Raw genomic sequence first — 15,237 nt, forward strand, 5'->3', positions numbered from 1 at the left:
AGCTTTACCTTGGGTTTATTTTGTCTGCAAGAGAATTTGGATTCGCCTGTTCCTCAGTTTTCAGAAGGTGGCTCTTTCCTTTATGCAATTTTCTGTAGTGAGACTCTTTGCAGGATTAAAAAGTTAAGTCTGAGAGACTCATTAATCTTTCAGATATTGGTCCCATCTCGCTTTATTTAGTCAACATGAGAGTTTTCAGAAAATCAGCCCTTTCCTAAAGACTGTGCATGAGCTTTAAAAAATAAAAAAAAAAAAATCCGCCAGAGTGTTTAGAAAAGTGCAAGTCCAGTTACAGGTGTTTTTACCTAACACAGGAAAACATCTGTCATAATATTTGGCGGATTGCAAAGCTGAGGCTGCGTGAGTTTGGGTGGCTTCCAAGCAGAATGGGTCGGAAATTGATGGAAACGAACCTGGGCCTCCTCGTTCTGGGGTGGAGGGTGACGCCTCCCTGAAGCTTCTTCTGCTCACTGCTGTTCTGCCCCTGGCATTACACCTTCGCACCTTCTCAAAAACCTGCTCCTTGTTTCTTGGGGGCCATGGGGTATGCATGCTCTTAGGTAGTCCTGCTGAAGTGGAGGGCTCGAACTGCTTCAGGTCATCCATAATCTGGGTGAGTTACCAACAGCTACCCCGCGGCAAAAAGATTCGGCACAGATAACTTCTGAAGGGACATGTCTGCACCACAAGTGGCGTTCTGTAGCATTAACGCCACCCCATGTTGTGTTTCTTTATGACAGGAAGGAAGAAGAAGGAAGCATGGAGATGGTATAATACCGATGACGCCTTAGGCTGGTGCCGTCTGTTGGCTCAAGTCTGGGGGCCCTGACTCTGGCGAGGGCCCACTGCGCCTCGTTTCGAGAAGTTGAGGCAGTTGTCTGTTTAGGAGTTACTTTCTGATACTCAAGTGGCTAATTTTATAAGTGACATTTATATTTGGGGTTTTGGGGAACCTTAGGAAAATAACAGAATTACTTTGTTAAAGAGGTTCCCCTTGTCCAGCACCAGCAGGACTGTTACCCCAGGTCGGTGCGGGGAATTCCAGAAAGCAGAGCGTTGGCTTTTGGAGTTTGAGCTGGGTCCTGTGCACCGTGGCCCTGGGCCGGGTACCCAAGCTCTGCATCCCAGCACCTGGGATGTGACATAATCACTCCTGCCTGTAGAATCGTTTATGGGCAAAACACCCAGCATGAGGCTGGGTACAGACTGAACAAATGTTGAAGCCCTCTAATGAGGGTCTTGTAAGGAAAAGAGGATGTCAAAGATGCCCTGTTTTCTGGTCACCTCGAAGGGTCAGGCAGGACCGCTGCAGCCCTTCCTGCCCAGCTAGCTGTGTTCTCTGACCAGTGGTGGAAGGAGGGAGGTGGCAGGGAAAGCGACAATGGGATGGAACCCCCACTAGGAGGCCTCAAAGGCCGCTCTTGGCCAAAAGAGCCAAGACCGGGAGAGGGGCTGACAAGGCAGCGTGGGCTGGAGCTGCCGGAGGGGTCATCAGGTCAGTGTCTTTTCTGGGGTGAAGGTGTGTCCCGCCTGATGCGTACACCAGGCTTGTTTTCACACAGTCTTGTCTGCTTGTCGTCCTTCTTAGAAGGGTTACCGCCGAGACTGCCCCATCTTCCTCCACCCTCCCTTTTCCGGAGGGGAGGAAGCTGCGCCTGGCTCTGAACAGTGCCCCAAAGAGAAAACCCGTCTGCCCAACAGAGCCTGGAAGGGATCTGCTGTAACCAGATAGTGCTGTTTCCATTGAGTTTGGGGCTCTAACGTTTTCCTGTCCTTTTTGATGTATCTTCTAAGTGGACACATCCTCAGGCTCTTGGTGAGATGTGTAAATATTGTCTTGTTCGTGGCCAGGCCCGTTGCCTCTGTCTCCTCTGCCCGGGCCTTTCAGCCCATGATGGCAAATGTGCCAGCAGAGGCATTAGAGAAATTGGCACCGGCAGGCTGCTTTCATACGTGGAAACCCAGCGTTTTGCAGTGTGGCTCGTTCATTTTTCTCTTTTTTTCCTGTCATGCATCCTAGGAGACGGAGGGGACTGGGGGAGGATTTGAGTCTCTTTGCCATCTGCCAGGGCTTTTTCCCAGTTCACTTGAGGCCCTATTGGCATTTTTGGGTCAGAAATAGAGGCCATGGTTTGTGTTCAAGCAGCAGACTGGGGTCCCTGTGCTGTGTCCCCCAGCAGCGCCTGGGCCATTTCCTCAGTAGTCAGTTGGAGGTCACAGAGCTCTGGCTTTTGGGGACCAGTGCTCTTTGGGGAGTAACATTGGTTTAAACAGAGCTTGTCCCAAAGTTTAATATATGTATTGCTCAGGATGAGGGGGCACTGCCCTTTTAAACTGTCTTGCGTTACCGTGTGCCTCTAGTTCCCAGAAATGGATTTCTGCCCACTTTCCTCTTCACAGTAAATTTTCAGTATTGCTCATTCAAAAAAAAAATTTTCTTTTTTAAACAGTTAATTCTCTTTAGCTGAAGATTCTAGTTGCATCTTAGTTTGAGGGACGTATGGGTGAAGACGAAACACTCAAGTTTAAGGGCTGCAAATATGCAAATTGTCCCATTTTTTTTTAACGTTCTAACTGCACACAGCCCTTGTAGCCTCACGATTCCCAGCTTTTGTTTCCGTTGTGAATTCTTTGTCGTGGAACCTGCAGGTGGAAGATCCCGGTCCAGTCTGTGGTGGTGCTTCTCGGGGACCTGCCTGTATGTTTAAGAAAATATTTTAATGCTCCTGTGTGGAGCTTCCCTTTATCTAAGTAACTGCTGTTCTTTGCATTATTGCACCTGAAGTCCCCGGAGGGCTATGTAAAGTCTTAATCTATGGGAACATGGAAAATGATCCGCGAGATCTGAGCCAGGCCAAGCTTGCTAGAATTCTGCTTTCCTTGCAGACAGATTTAAACGAAGACACGCCTCAAATGCAGCCTCCTCCCTCCCAGCTTTGCTTCATAATGTTGGGGTCTAGTTGTTGACCTCTGTTGCAGTCTTACAATGATAAATTCTAGATTACACGCATGGGTTGTTGTTCTGTCACCGTTGTTGTTTTTCCGGGCAGTATGAAAGGATCCGTGTTTTACGATAATACGGTAAAGAATCCATTTGGACTCGAGCAATGTAATAACTCGTTTGATTCGTAACCAGAGTCATCTCAGAGCCAGATTTCAATATTGGCAAAGCGTCGGGCTGCAGACCTGGCCCATCTCTTGGGGAATCTCATGCTCTAGAACTGTGCAAGACTTTTTCTTTTTATCCCGCCTGCCTGTTCACATTTAATTTGTTCTTAGCCGTGTGCAATGGATTAACGTTTCATCAGGGTAGATTAAGAGTGAATCGACATTAAAGCAGTCTTTTTCTATTTTCCTCCTGTCACTGTCAGGCGATCAGAGGCGGTGGGGGCACCTTCGGGAGGGGGAGGGAGTACTCGTCCAAAAAGTGCCCTGGTGAGGACGGGGGAGATAAGCCGGAGCTTCAGTGTGAACATAAGTCCCAGTTGCGGGTCGAGAGGCCTGGTTGGAGCCCGCAGCCGGTTTCATCAGTCTAACGAGATGTCACATGGAACAAAAGCTTTCGGGGTTTTATTTAGCTCCTAATCCGCACGCTGAGAGAGCCGCGGTCCATGTGAGCGCACCAGCCGGGAGGGGGGCCCGGCGGGCTGGATGCAGCCTCCTTTCTGGGACTGAGCCGTAAAGAAAAGACCTCTGGCGCTACCATTGGAGAGTGAGGCAAAGTTACCGTGAGTGTTGTGTTTTGTCTACTAAGGTTTCGGAGGATTAATAATTTAGGCCATACTTTGAAATAGAAAACCCACAGTTGGTTGTCCCTGCTGTCTTGGAAGGGATAGAATACAGCCGGGTCTGGGTTTGATGTACGTAATTGAAGATTCGTAAAGAAAGGCTTCCTCCTCTGCCTTGGCCGTAGTCATTTTTTTTTTCCAATGCCGGTTCCCAGCAGGCATATAAATATCGGTCGATCTCAGAGCTGGGATGCTGCCGGGTGGTACGAGGGCCCCTGGGAGATCGCTGAGGCTCTGGGGAGGAGAAGCTCCCTGACGGACAGAGGCGGAGAGGGACCTTGGTACGAGCGGCCGAACCCTGGGCTGCAGGATGTCACCATGCCCGGGGCCGCCGAGCCCTGCCGCTACCGGGAGGCCTTCTACAACTCGGTGGCCGGAAGGAAGAGCTCTGTTCCCGACTTTGCCTTTTACGACAGCAGACAGGCGGTGATGTCAGCTCGCAGGGCCCTGCTGCCGCGGGATTACTACAGCGACCCGGCCGGAGCCGCCCGGGCCCCCAGAGAGCCTCAGCACCATCACGACCCGGGAGCTGGCCAGCCGCTGCCCGGTTATGGAGCGCTGGGCAGCAGGATGACATGGGAGCCAGTGCAAGGCCGAGCCCCTGTCCTGCAGGACACCGGTCACCTGTACCGGGATCCCGGAGGTAAAATGATCCCTCAGGGACAGCGATCGCAGAGCGAGGCCCCATTGCCTGCGCGGTACTCGGGGGAGCTGGCCGACAGCAGGTTTGGGGCGGAGGCGCCCGCCTACCCTGCCAGCCAGGTCTACAGCGATGTGGGCGAGAGGCCTATGGATTCCGCCACCGCTGCCAGGCAGGCGGCCCCCACGTGCCTGGTCGTGGACCCTGGAGCGGCTGCTGCTTCCGATGCCAGCCTGCGAACAGCCCCGGGCGCCCTGAACCGAGGCTACGGACCTGCCCGGGAAAGCGTCTACCCCAGGACGCCTTATGAGAATTGCGAGGCCGACCTGTCCGCCTACCGGGGGCCCGGCGGCAACAAGAGGAGTGCGATGCCCGAGTTCCTGGCCTTCCTGAGGGCGGAGGGCGTGGCCGAGGCCACGCTGGTGGCCCTGCTGCAGCAGGGCTTCGACTCCCCGGCCGTCCTGTCCACAATGGAGGATGCAGACATCAAGTGTGTGGCGCCCAACCTGGGCCAGGCCCGCGTCCTGAGCCGTCTGGCCAGCAGCTGCAGGACGGAGATGCAGCTGCGCAGGCAGGGCCGGGGAGGCTCCCTGCCCCGGACGCGCTCCAGCAGCTTGAGCCACCGAAGCGAGCTCCACAGTGACTTGTCTGGTCTGGACACCTCGGCCCTGCGGCCCCAGCCGGCGGGGCCCCTGCAGGCGACCTCCCCGCAAGCTGCAGACCCCACTCGCCGCCCCTCCAGCGCGCCATCCCAGCATCTCCTGGAGACCGCCGCTACCTACTCTGCCCCGGGGGTGGGCGCCCAAGTCCCCCACCTTCCCTCCAACTCTGGGTACAGCTCTCCCACCCCTTGCGCCCTGACAGCGCGGCTGGGCCCTACGTATCCCCTGCAGGCCGGGGTGGCCTTGACTAACCCGGGCCCCAGAACTGCCTACTCCACAGCGTACACGGTGCCCATGGAACTGCTGAAGCGGGAGCGTGGGGCGGTGGCGTCTCCCCTGCCTAGCTCCCACAGCAGCCCCCAGCTCCTGCGGAAGCCCAACCTCCCCCCGGAGCCCTCCACCCTGCTGCCGGCCAGCCAGAGCCTCCACACGCCCCACTCGCCCTACCAGAAGGTGGCCCGGCGGACGGGGGCCCCCATCATCGTGTCCACCATGCTTGCACCAGAACCAAGTAATGCACCCCCTCCCTGCCTTTCCTCATTTGGGACGTGGAGGGGACAGTGGGGGCAGAGATTTGAGCACGGGACAGTAGGTCCTCGTGTTCCTGTTGCTCTCTGGCCAAGCCCGGAGAGACCAACCCTCCCCTGGACTTGCTCTCGCTTACACACACACTCTGGCGAACCGGGCGCCACGGCCAGCTCGCCAAGCGGCGAGCGTTCTTTTGGGTGAAATAGATTTGTGGTTCAGGCTGACCCACTGGGATGGCATTGCCTCCCCTTTTCTCTAGTTGAGCTCAAGCTGATTTGTGGATTTCCCTTTACAGTAAGGAAACACACTGTGTTTATGGGAGAAACCCAGAAATCATTCAGAACAGGATGAAACCCTCAGCTCACGAGCGGTGGCAGTTTCTCCAGTTCACGTTCAGTGGCTTTGGAGAAGGTGGGATATTTGTCCAACACCTCCCATAAATCGTTCATCGTTCACTTGCTGTTAGAAGTGCATTATAGCATGGAAACGCACCTCTGAAGGGTCTACACAGTATCAGAGGTAGAATTAATCGCTGCAGAGCTAAAAACGGGTGTGCTTCCAGAATTGTGTGTTAAACAAAGCAAGATGTTGAAAGCCCTTAGAACTCCCTGTTTCAGAAACAGACTTAGCCTCACATATTGGAAAACACGGTTGGGAATTCTGCTTACTTGTAGGGAAGAATATATTTCCAAGTTGAGGAAAGAGAGAAGGATCCTAGCTGTTCTCTTCAAAACACGAGACGAGTGTGATTGAATGCATGTGTTTCCCTGGGCGTCTGGATAAAGTTCCAGGTGGGCATCCTCCGAGCAACACTTAAGAATTTTTATTTCGACTCTGGAATCCTTCCTGGCCATTTAAGCTGTAAATCAACTTTCTTCCTTTCTTTCCCCCGTCCTCCCCAACATAGTTTAGAAAACTGAATCTTTTTTAAATGAATTTTTTTCCCCCTGAATAACTAGCATTATAGGGTGGAGATGGTGGGACGAAAATCGTGGTAAAAATAAGATGTACCTTTTTGAAAATACCCCTTAACTAGCCATGGGTGGGGGCTGGGAGCCTGATCCTGCAGCTCTGAGATACTGCATTAGGCTTATCTGTTACACTGGTGAAGCCGCTGATGATGTGGCGACTCATAGACTGAAATGGCTGTTGCTTTACATGCTGACCTCCGCACACGTTTCTTTCTTATTTCCAGAGGGACGCTGGTTGGATTTTTCTGTTGTCTCTCCCTGTAGATTGTGGTTTTGTCTCATGTGTGGATTTTCTTTTTAAGTCTTATCATAAAATTTATTTGACTTTTTTTTTTTTTAATCAGTGTGTGACAGGAGGAAAGTCAGACAATATTTCCCAGGCCCTGTGTCTTCCCCTTCACAGTCAAACATTCTTTCTTTGCAACCAACTAATTTGCATGGCGATGACATTTGTTGCTTCAGTAATTTCATCTGATAATGGCTGGGCTTGCAAAGCGGATCTGAAAACATATTCCTTAATTATGTGTTGCTAAGCAACGGGAGGGTTTGGTCATAATCACAGAAAGATTATCTCCACACTGAAGTCCTGGAAAGGTTTTGCTTAAGGAGGACCTGTTAAATTGCCTTCTTTTCTTCTCTTTTTCTGTTTATTTTGCACTGCCTTCTAACAAAAACAGTCGCTGTTATTTGGGTACGAGGGTGAGGGATCTTATTTAAGTTGTTTGGAGTGTGATTGTTAACACACGGTTTTGCAGACCGAGGGATATTGATTTTTGTTTCATTTGCATGGCAGCAAGCCAGTGCCAAGAAGTCTGCAGTCGGAAGTCTGCCAGCAACAAAATTTCTCTGTCAGATGATCTGTCCCGTAGCAGTGGTTCCTCTCATTCCTTCTCGAACGTTCAGTGTGTCATCATAGCCCTCCCCCGAAAACAGTGTGTCAGCGACCGGGGTAGGAGCTTGGCTTCCCCGGGAGCTTTGAGCCTGGGTACATGGCATTTTGTGTGGCAGATTTCCTGAAGTCAATAGCCAGATTGGGATCTGTCGGAACCTACAGTCCATAACATTCACGGTTAAGGAAACCACTGCAGACCTCGGGTCTAGAAACCTGAAGCTCACAGGGGCAGCCCTGCCGCTGCGGCTGCTGAGCTGAAACGGGAGACTGCGATCTTTAAATCCAGATCGAGCCGCCGTGGACATTTGCGGCACAACCAGCATGAATAAATCTTCATTCTGGTTTACGCTTAGCTCACGTGTTTCCCTCTGATCCGGAGGGGCAGGGGATGCCAGGAGTTGGGCTTATCTCCTCTCTCCCTTTGGAGTGGTGAGCTGAGTGTTTGCAGTGGGCGGGTTGTTTGTTTTTAAGTGCTTGGTTTTATTTTTATATGCTTTGGGTGTTTTAATTTTTTCATCTTTTGTACATTTTTAAAAGTGACTTTCCGTTTACAGTTATTACAAGATATTGGCTCTATTCCCTGTGTTGTACAGCGCACCCTGGAGTAGATATTTTAACTTATATTTGCTTTTCTCGGTCCATGAACTACCTGCTTCATCTTGGTTGGCGTTGTTGCTATAAATACCAGGCTCCTGTTTGCTAGTCCGTGGACCGGGCAGTGGAGGGTGACCAGGTGAGGATGGGCCCCAGGGCAGCCCCCAGCCCCCGTGATGCGGGATGAGTGGGGCCGCATGTCAGACCCACGGGAGTATCGGTACCCAGTGGACCTGCTGTCGTTTACACACTGACCTGCTCGACTGGGGCACAAGCTGCGGAACCTTCTGGCAGCGGCTCTAACCCAGCGATGCCCCCTCCCCCCCATGTCACATGGTGTTGACCCCGGCCAAGGATTTGCCGTCGCCCGAGTCCCCCCTGTGCTGGGTGCAGCCGGGTGCATCGCGTGAACAGTGCTGCAGCCATCTTCACGGTTTTGTCCTCCGCGAATACAGCGCCACACGTGGGCTGCAGGGGCCTCAGAGCTTCCAACGTGAGAGATGCAGCCCCAGCCCGCTCTCCTTCTGGCCCTTTTCAGTTTCCCTCCAGGCATTTTTCTCGATGAAGTACATCCGTGACCCCCATCTAGTTGCCGGGGGCACTGCCCAAAGACCCTTCAGGACAGGACAGGGCAGGGGTGTCTGCAGCCCATTTATACTGGGGGTGTGGGAGAGAGGCTGGTGGTGTCACAGTGTTATCTGTCACCAGAGCTGGTCACTTGCGTGGCAGTGTTGGATGTGATACTGATATCTTGGCACTGGTTCCCAGCACCGTGGGAGTGCGTGCCGGGTCTCCTGGGTAGGAAGTCCCATCAGAATCAGAAGGAGGATTGTTCCTGTCGGGCCCACGCACGCCTGGTGATTCTGCCCGTGTCCTTGCCTTTGGTTTTGAAGGTCCCTCTGCAACGAAGATCTGTGCTGGGGAATGGGGTCCAGACGATTCACTGGTTCTGAGGGTCATGACCCTCAAACCATCAGCCTGGAGGAGGCCACCATGAGGCCCCAGAGACACCCTCCCGCCAAGCCACCTGATCACACCCATTCCCCACCCCCAAAGCAGAGCCCGCCCAAGAAGGGTGGGCTCAGCCAGACCCCTGCCTGTCAGTATGTGGGGACCGTGCCCCTGAGCTGGCCCTGCAGAGCAACGGGGTGGTGACACCAGCTCTTCCGTTGTCAGGATCCTGCGGCCTGCCCAGGGAGACGTGTAAAGGAAGTAGACCTCTCCCGGGCTGCGGTCCAGGGCAGGGTTCCTGAGCACAGACCCCTGGGGGCTGGTCCCCTCAGCACTGCTCCAGCCCCTGCCGTGTTCTGGGCTTGGGGTCAGATGTTTGGTGCTCACAAGTGGATGCACCCCAGCCTGGGCTTCAGGTGCATCCCCCCCCCCACCCCCGCCCAGTTAATACATAAAAGAACAGTTACTGCAGTGTGAAACAAGGGCCAGGATAGGGACGCACGTTGCGCTGGGGCTAAGGGAGAGGACGCTGCCCAAACCAGCCCGAGGGTGGTTGTACGTGTAGGTGTAGCCCGAGAAGGCTGTCGCGGTCCTGGCTGTTGCCCAGTGACTCCCTGGAGCGGGCTTTCTTGAAGAGTGACGTACCTCCACGGTCAGGAAATCCTAGCCACGTGGAGCTGGCAGGGGACTCGTCCAGGGTCACCCAGCAGGACTCGCCGCCTCCTCTGGCCGGGGCCCCTCTCCCCAGCAGTCTCCCTTCCAGATGGAGCCCGGGAAGGAGCCACGTACTTCCAAGGTGCTGACAGCTAGGCCATTCCAAGTAAAACACCTGAAATAAGTCCAAGGTCGATAAAATCGACAGGCTTCTGGTTTGCTTTTGCACTTGGAGGGTCTTTCGGGCTGGCCGCTGGGTGCGGGTTTAGAGTCCAAGGTCGCCCTTTGCTTGGTTCACGCTTCTTCCCTTCCTCGCTCAGGGTGCCCCCCTTTGCTGGGCCAGCGTTGAAAGTGGTGCTTTTATCACTGTCATTGTTCCTTGGTTACTTCTCAGGCCGGGAGGCAGGACTCTGGCTTTGGCGCACTCGGCTCAGAGACCCTGGGCTTATCCCACAGCGATCTGTTCCTCAAAGCGGCCTGCTCTGACCTTTTGGGTGTGGACTTGGTCCTTCTGTCCATGGAGGACGGCATCTAGGTAAGCTGTGGCCTGGTGGCCTGGAGGCGTCCCAGCTGCTATCTGTGCCAGGGCAGAGGGCCACGCTGCCAGGCCTGAGTCACAGAAAAGCTTAACGGGCCTTTCACAGAACTGGGTATCTGGCCCCTTTGGTCAATTCGCCTCTTCTGTGGCACCCCACCCCTAACCCTGACGGCTCAGACCCCCTCTGCAGGGGTGTGTATCAGTGATCGTACAAGGAGTGTGATCTTTGGGACTTGCGTTTGGGCCCCAGTTCTCTGCCTAATAATCTGGGAATACCCCGCCCCTTACGGGTGAAATGGGCTCCCGGCCACTCGGAGGCTCTGAGGTCATTGTAGGTTTTCTGCCTAATGTGATGTGAGATGCAGAGAAGGTGGTTAATGAAGCTATTCCTTGCTGTGCTTTCCTGCGAGTTAGTTTAAAGGAACTGATCTGTGTTTTCTCAGAGGAAGATGGGGCTAAGACTGTTGCTGGACACCGGCCAGCTCTGCCCGAGCTCCCGTCACCAGACCCTCTTCGTGTGGCCTGAGCAGCACCAAGTTGCCCGGCACAGGCCGGCCATGCCCTCTCACCTCTGGATGGGCGTTGGGTCTCCCGGTTTTACAGAGTGGCTCTGAGTAATAGAGAGCGGGGCCGCACTGGCCTCTGCCTTCAGGAAGTGGACTGTCGGATGTGACATTGGTCTCTAGGTGACAGTTCTGTGTATTAGTATCTCTTTCCAACCCCAACTCCTCCAGGGATGATTGCCTCTCTGAAATGCTTAGAAGAGGTGGCAGTCTCGTCCACAGCGCCAGTTAGATTTTCCAGGGGACACAAGTGCCTGGGCCCGATGCACAGGTGGGGCGAGCCTTGGTGCATTTATCTGCCCAAGAAAAGGCAAAGGCAACAGACCCCCTCGCCACATTACTTCTTCACATGACCCTTGCCCTTGAGTGTCCAGTGTCCACTGGACACTGGGCTTCTCTAACTTACATTCTACTGGGTGGGCCTGGGTGGGCCATGGGGCCCAGGAAGCAAAACCCGAAGTCCTCACTGGCTTTTGGTATCAGACACCTGATTAGCAAACATTTTCTCCCATTCTGCAGTTGTCTTTCTACTTTCTTGATATTGTCCTTGAAGCACAGAAGTTTTCATTATCATGAAGTCCAGTTTATTTTTTTTCCCCCTCTGGTTGCTGTGGTTTTGGCGTCATCATCCAAGGTCATGAAGATTTGTGCCTCAGTTTTCTTGCTAAGAGTTTTGTGTAGTGTTAGCTCTTACATTTAGGTCCTTTTGAACCATCCTGAGTCGACTTGAATCTGGAGTAAGGTAGGGGTCCCACCGCATTCTGCTGCCCGCGGATACTCAGTTGTCCCAACACCGTTTTTAAAAGAGAAAAACCAACATATACTAACATGGAAGATTTTCAGGTGTTTGGAACCTATTTCTTGTCCCTAAGATTACACAAGGCAAGAATTCTGAAGCTATTTGACAGGCTCTTTGCTAGTACATGGGTTTTTTTAAGTTTAGGAAAGGGAAATAGTGCTTTAATCCGTAACTGATTAGCCCTCGTTAGCAATATAGAAGCTATGTTAACTCAAGTGCTGCTTAAGTTAATGTGCTGCTGGGTGCGTTTTACCCACCTCTGAGGCTGGCTTTCACAAAGGACTTTTTTAGTTGTTTTTCATGTAAAGGGGGAAAAAAACCCAAGACTGTGGACTTTTACTTGCTCCCTCCTGCTCAAGGAACAGGAAGGTACATGGCAGTTAAATTTAGCCAAACAGTGGTGCTCAGCCTATGAATAAAACACCCTTTGCCAAATTGTTCGGAGAGCATAAAATCAAACCTGTAAACACTCGTCCCCACTGAGAGGGTGGGCGGTTCCTGGGGATGCGATCTGAGTGCGGTCGAGAACTGATCCCAGGAAGAGTTTGCAAATGTGAGCGGAACAGCGTCTTGTTTAAACGTGGGAGAGCTGGGTGAGAAAATCTGGTGCAGAGTTTGTACTAGTAAATGAGGTCTCTGGGCTGTGCTCCCGGGGACGGGAGGAGAGCCCGAACTCACTCTGATGCCTGTGTTCCAAGCGCAGCTGTGTGCAGTGCTGGTGAGGCCGACGGGGAGCGAGTCCTCCCGATACTGGCTTGGTAGGAAAAGGTCGCCCCCCGCAGGGCTCAGAGGGAGCCCCTGGCCCCAAGTTGCCCCTGATACGCCTCTTGCTCTCTACCAGGACTGGGGCTGGAGAAGCCAGCCTTGAGCGCATCTAGGGCTTAACCAGCCCAATAAATAAGAAGAGTAAATGTCACCATTCTGCAGCATTTGACCACAGTTGTCTCATCTGAATTCCCAGGAAGACTGTAGACATTTCCCCTTTCAAGATGAAAATTCTGAGGCTCAGAGAGGTTAGCACTCTTCCCCAGGTCACACAGCAGGACAGGGATTTGGGGCCAGCCTGTCTGACTCCAAACTTGTGCTTGGTCGCTGTGTCATGATGAACCACTAAGCACAGCATGTTAGGACAGCATGGGAAATTCAGCAGTGGTATGAAGTCAGGGAAGGGCGGGGGACACCAGCCCATGCTGGAAACCAGGGTCCATGTCAGCAAGAGGAAGTGAAGAGGGTGATTCCAGAGTAGGCGTCCCAAGGTGCTCTGAGGCTCACTTCCCCAAGTGTGACATTGGGAAGATGGACCTACTTACCCCCTCAGAGAGCTCTGAGGACCACATCCCATGGGCTGGCCCAGGCTTTGCACATGGGTAAGCTCAGTGCTTGTGTGGCCCCAGGGGCACCTACTGGTGCTTGCCTGTCCCTAGCTGGTGCCCTGCAGGACTGCACTTGGCTCCATGCTGTTCTTTTGCAGAGCCAAGCCCCTTTCCTCTGTACTGTGCTGCCCCCTGGGAGAGTCAAGGAAATTAATTCTTCTGTGTGATTAAATGGAATGTAAAATGTTCTTTGGTCCTAAGAGGATTTAAGCCTGGCTATCAGGAAGAGCTCTAACACACACAAGGGTAAAACTGAGTGGATGGAAAAATAAGAACAGGAAAAGATGAAGCTGGGTGATAAGGCCAGAGCTCGGCACTCTGCAGCCCTGTGCACAAGGATAGGTGAGAATTTCACTCTGAGCTTCCTAGCAACCAAAGTAAAGAGGGAAATGAGATCTCTTGAAAGATTCACATTGCTCCTAAGATGGGACCAATGAGCCCTTTGCTCAAAAAAATCCTTTTTCTGAGCGATCACGAGCTGAATTTCTCCCGCCCTCAACAACATGTCCAAAGATTCAGCATCCGCTATAGATGTGCAGTGTTCCCTCCCCATCATGCTTCAACCTACACCCTCCCATTCACAGGCTCTACTACCTTGTGACAGCTTCCTGCATCTCATCTAAAAATTCTGTTAAAATTTTTACCAGGGCCTTATCCAGTCGAAGTTGATAAGCGCACGGTGCAGGCTTGGGGCCTGGCTGGGCTTCTCCTGCAGCAGACAGCTGACTGCCTTTCCAGGGTGTCTGCTGCTTCCTTGGCCCAGCCCTTGGTGGGCATTGCCAAGTCCACAGGGAAGTGGCGATTCTTCTCAGTTGAGGGGGCTCTGCCTGGGGAGCTGAATGCTCTCGCCAGCAGCCCAGCCTGAGCCGGTCCCTTCCCCCTCCATCTACGGTGCGTAAAGCTCACCTCTCAACCTAACCGGCTTTTCTGCTGGGGAGTTGGCTATTAAATGCTTTATATTTGAAGGAATAAATATGACTTCGTGATGGGTTCTAGTGTTTTCCTATGTACTGGGCTTTGAGCCTGGATCGCTTTAGACATAAAGTTACAGAGGAAAAGAGCAGGGCGGGGACGTCCAACCAGCTGTTGCACTTGGGAGAATTGGCTTCCTGGCTGCTCTGGGGCCTAAGGGCAGCACGCTTGGCCTCTGGCCCGCCGGACAGCAAGCCTGTTAAAGGGTCCTTAGGAGTCACTTTCCTTTTGGGTTTTAGAGCCACAGGAAAAACTAAGTTATCTGAAAGCCTTGCGCTTCTTCCGTCTCCATCCCGGCCTGGTGGCTGCCATAGCTAAGAAGCAGGGCGGTATTTTGTTTTTATGGGCCTTTGGTCCAGGCAGTACAGTTAGAAAAATAAGCCTGAGTGTGCGAGGCTCTTCCAGTGGCCTTTAGGGAGAAGGGCATCTTGTCTGTTCCTTAGCGGCCCTGGTGGAGTCGGTCCATCTGATTCCAGGTGGCTAGCCAACCAGAGAGGCAGCAGCCCAGGAGGGCTCAGGGCGTGGAGCACGCATAGGCCTACCTGCTCTCCTAGTGACGCGTGTGCTGTGGCCCCCTGTCGACCTTGGCCCGGCGAGCCTGGAGGGCCAGTGTTGTTCCACTGCTGCTTCCTGTGCTTTGGAAGGAAGGGCCCTTCCAGGCACCAAGAAGAGTGGGGTGTCCTCGGCTTGGTTGGGACCCCCTCCAAGGGGTTCCCTGGCCCCAGTCTGTCCCGACAGTGCTGAAGCCCACCTGCTGGGTGCCAGGCCCCTCCAAATGCTCACCTGGAGAGAGGTTGGGGCAGGTGATTTATGCTGTTAGTGGGTTGACTGCAGCCTCCACTGGTCCCACCAGCCCGGCACGAGCCCATCGCGAACAAGCTGGTGGCGCCCAGGCCAGCGTGTGGGCCTGCAGCACCTGCGTCTGCCCGACTCCTGGCATCCGTTTGTTCTTTTCTCATCTTTATTTCACTTTATTTGTCTTAAACATCCCCTTCTGTTGTTGCCATGGACACATTTTTAGAACTTGAGAAATAACTCAGGTGAAATACCCAGTGGCCTCCGCTGGCGGTCCCCATGCCGTGGGCAAGGCCTTCCTGGAAGTCCCCGAGGCTCAGAGGCTCAGCGCATCCCTTCTCAGCCCCCGGCCAGGGGGAGACACCAGTCTGGGCTGCTCGGCTTCCCCACCCAGTGTCGGGGCTCCAGGCAGGGCGCGGATTTCTGAACACCTCCCGCTTGGGGGAGGCTATGGGTGGAGAACAGACTTTGTGGGCCTCGCATGTGGTCCTTGGAGTTGCTGCTGAGTTTGGCGTTG

The 15,237-nt window shown here is 53.4% G+C and overlaps 1 protein-coding gene across 1 annotated transcript in view; it reads left to right on the top strand.

The window, feature by feature from the left end:
- Nucleotides 1-3,773: 3,773 nt before the first annotated feature.
- CTBP2 (C-terminal binding protein 2) overlaps nt 3,774-15,237 on the top strand; it is a 39,288-nt gene continuing 27,824 nt past the window's right edge. The window contains exon 1 of the mRNA XM_082855065.1: nt 3,774-5,601. Within this exon, the coding sequence (XP_082711191.1) occupies nt 3,930-5,601 (1,672 nt within the window). The 5' untranslated portion in view covers nt 3,774-3,929. The remainder of the gene's footprint in view (nt 5,602-15,237) is intronic.

The sequence above is a fragment of the Leucopleurus acutus genome (assembly GCF_964270905.1).
Source record: "Leucopleurus acutus genome assembly, chromosome: 14".
Classification (NCBI taxonomy): Eukaryota; Metazoa; Chordata; class Mammalia; order Artiodactyla; family Delphinidae; genus Leucopleurus; species Leucopleurus acutus.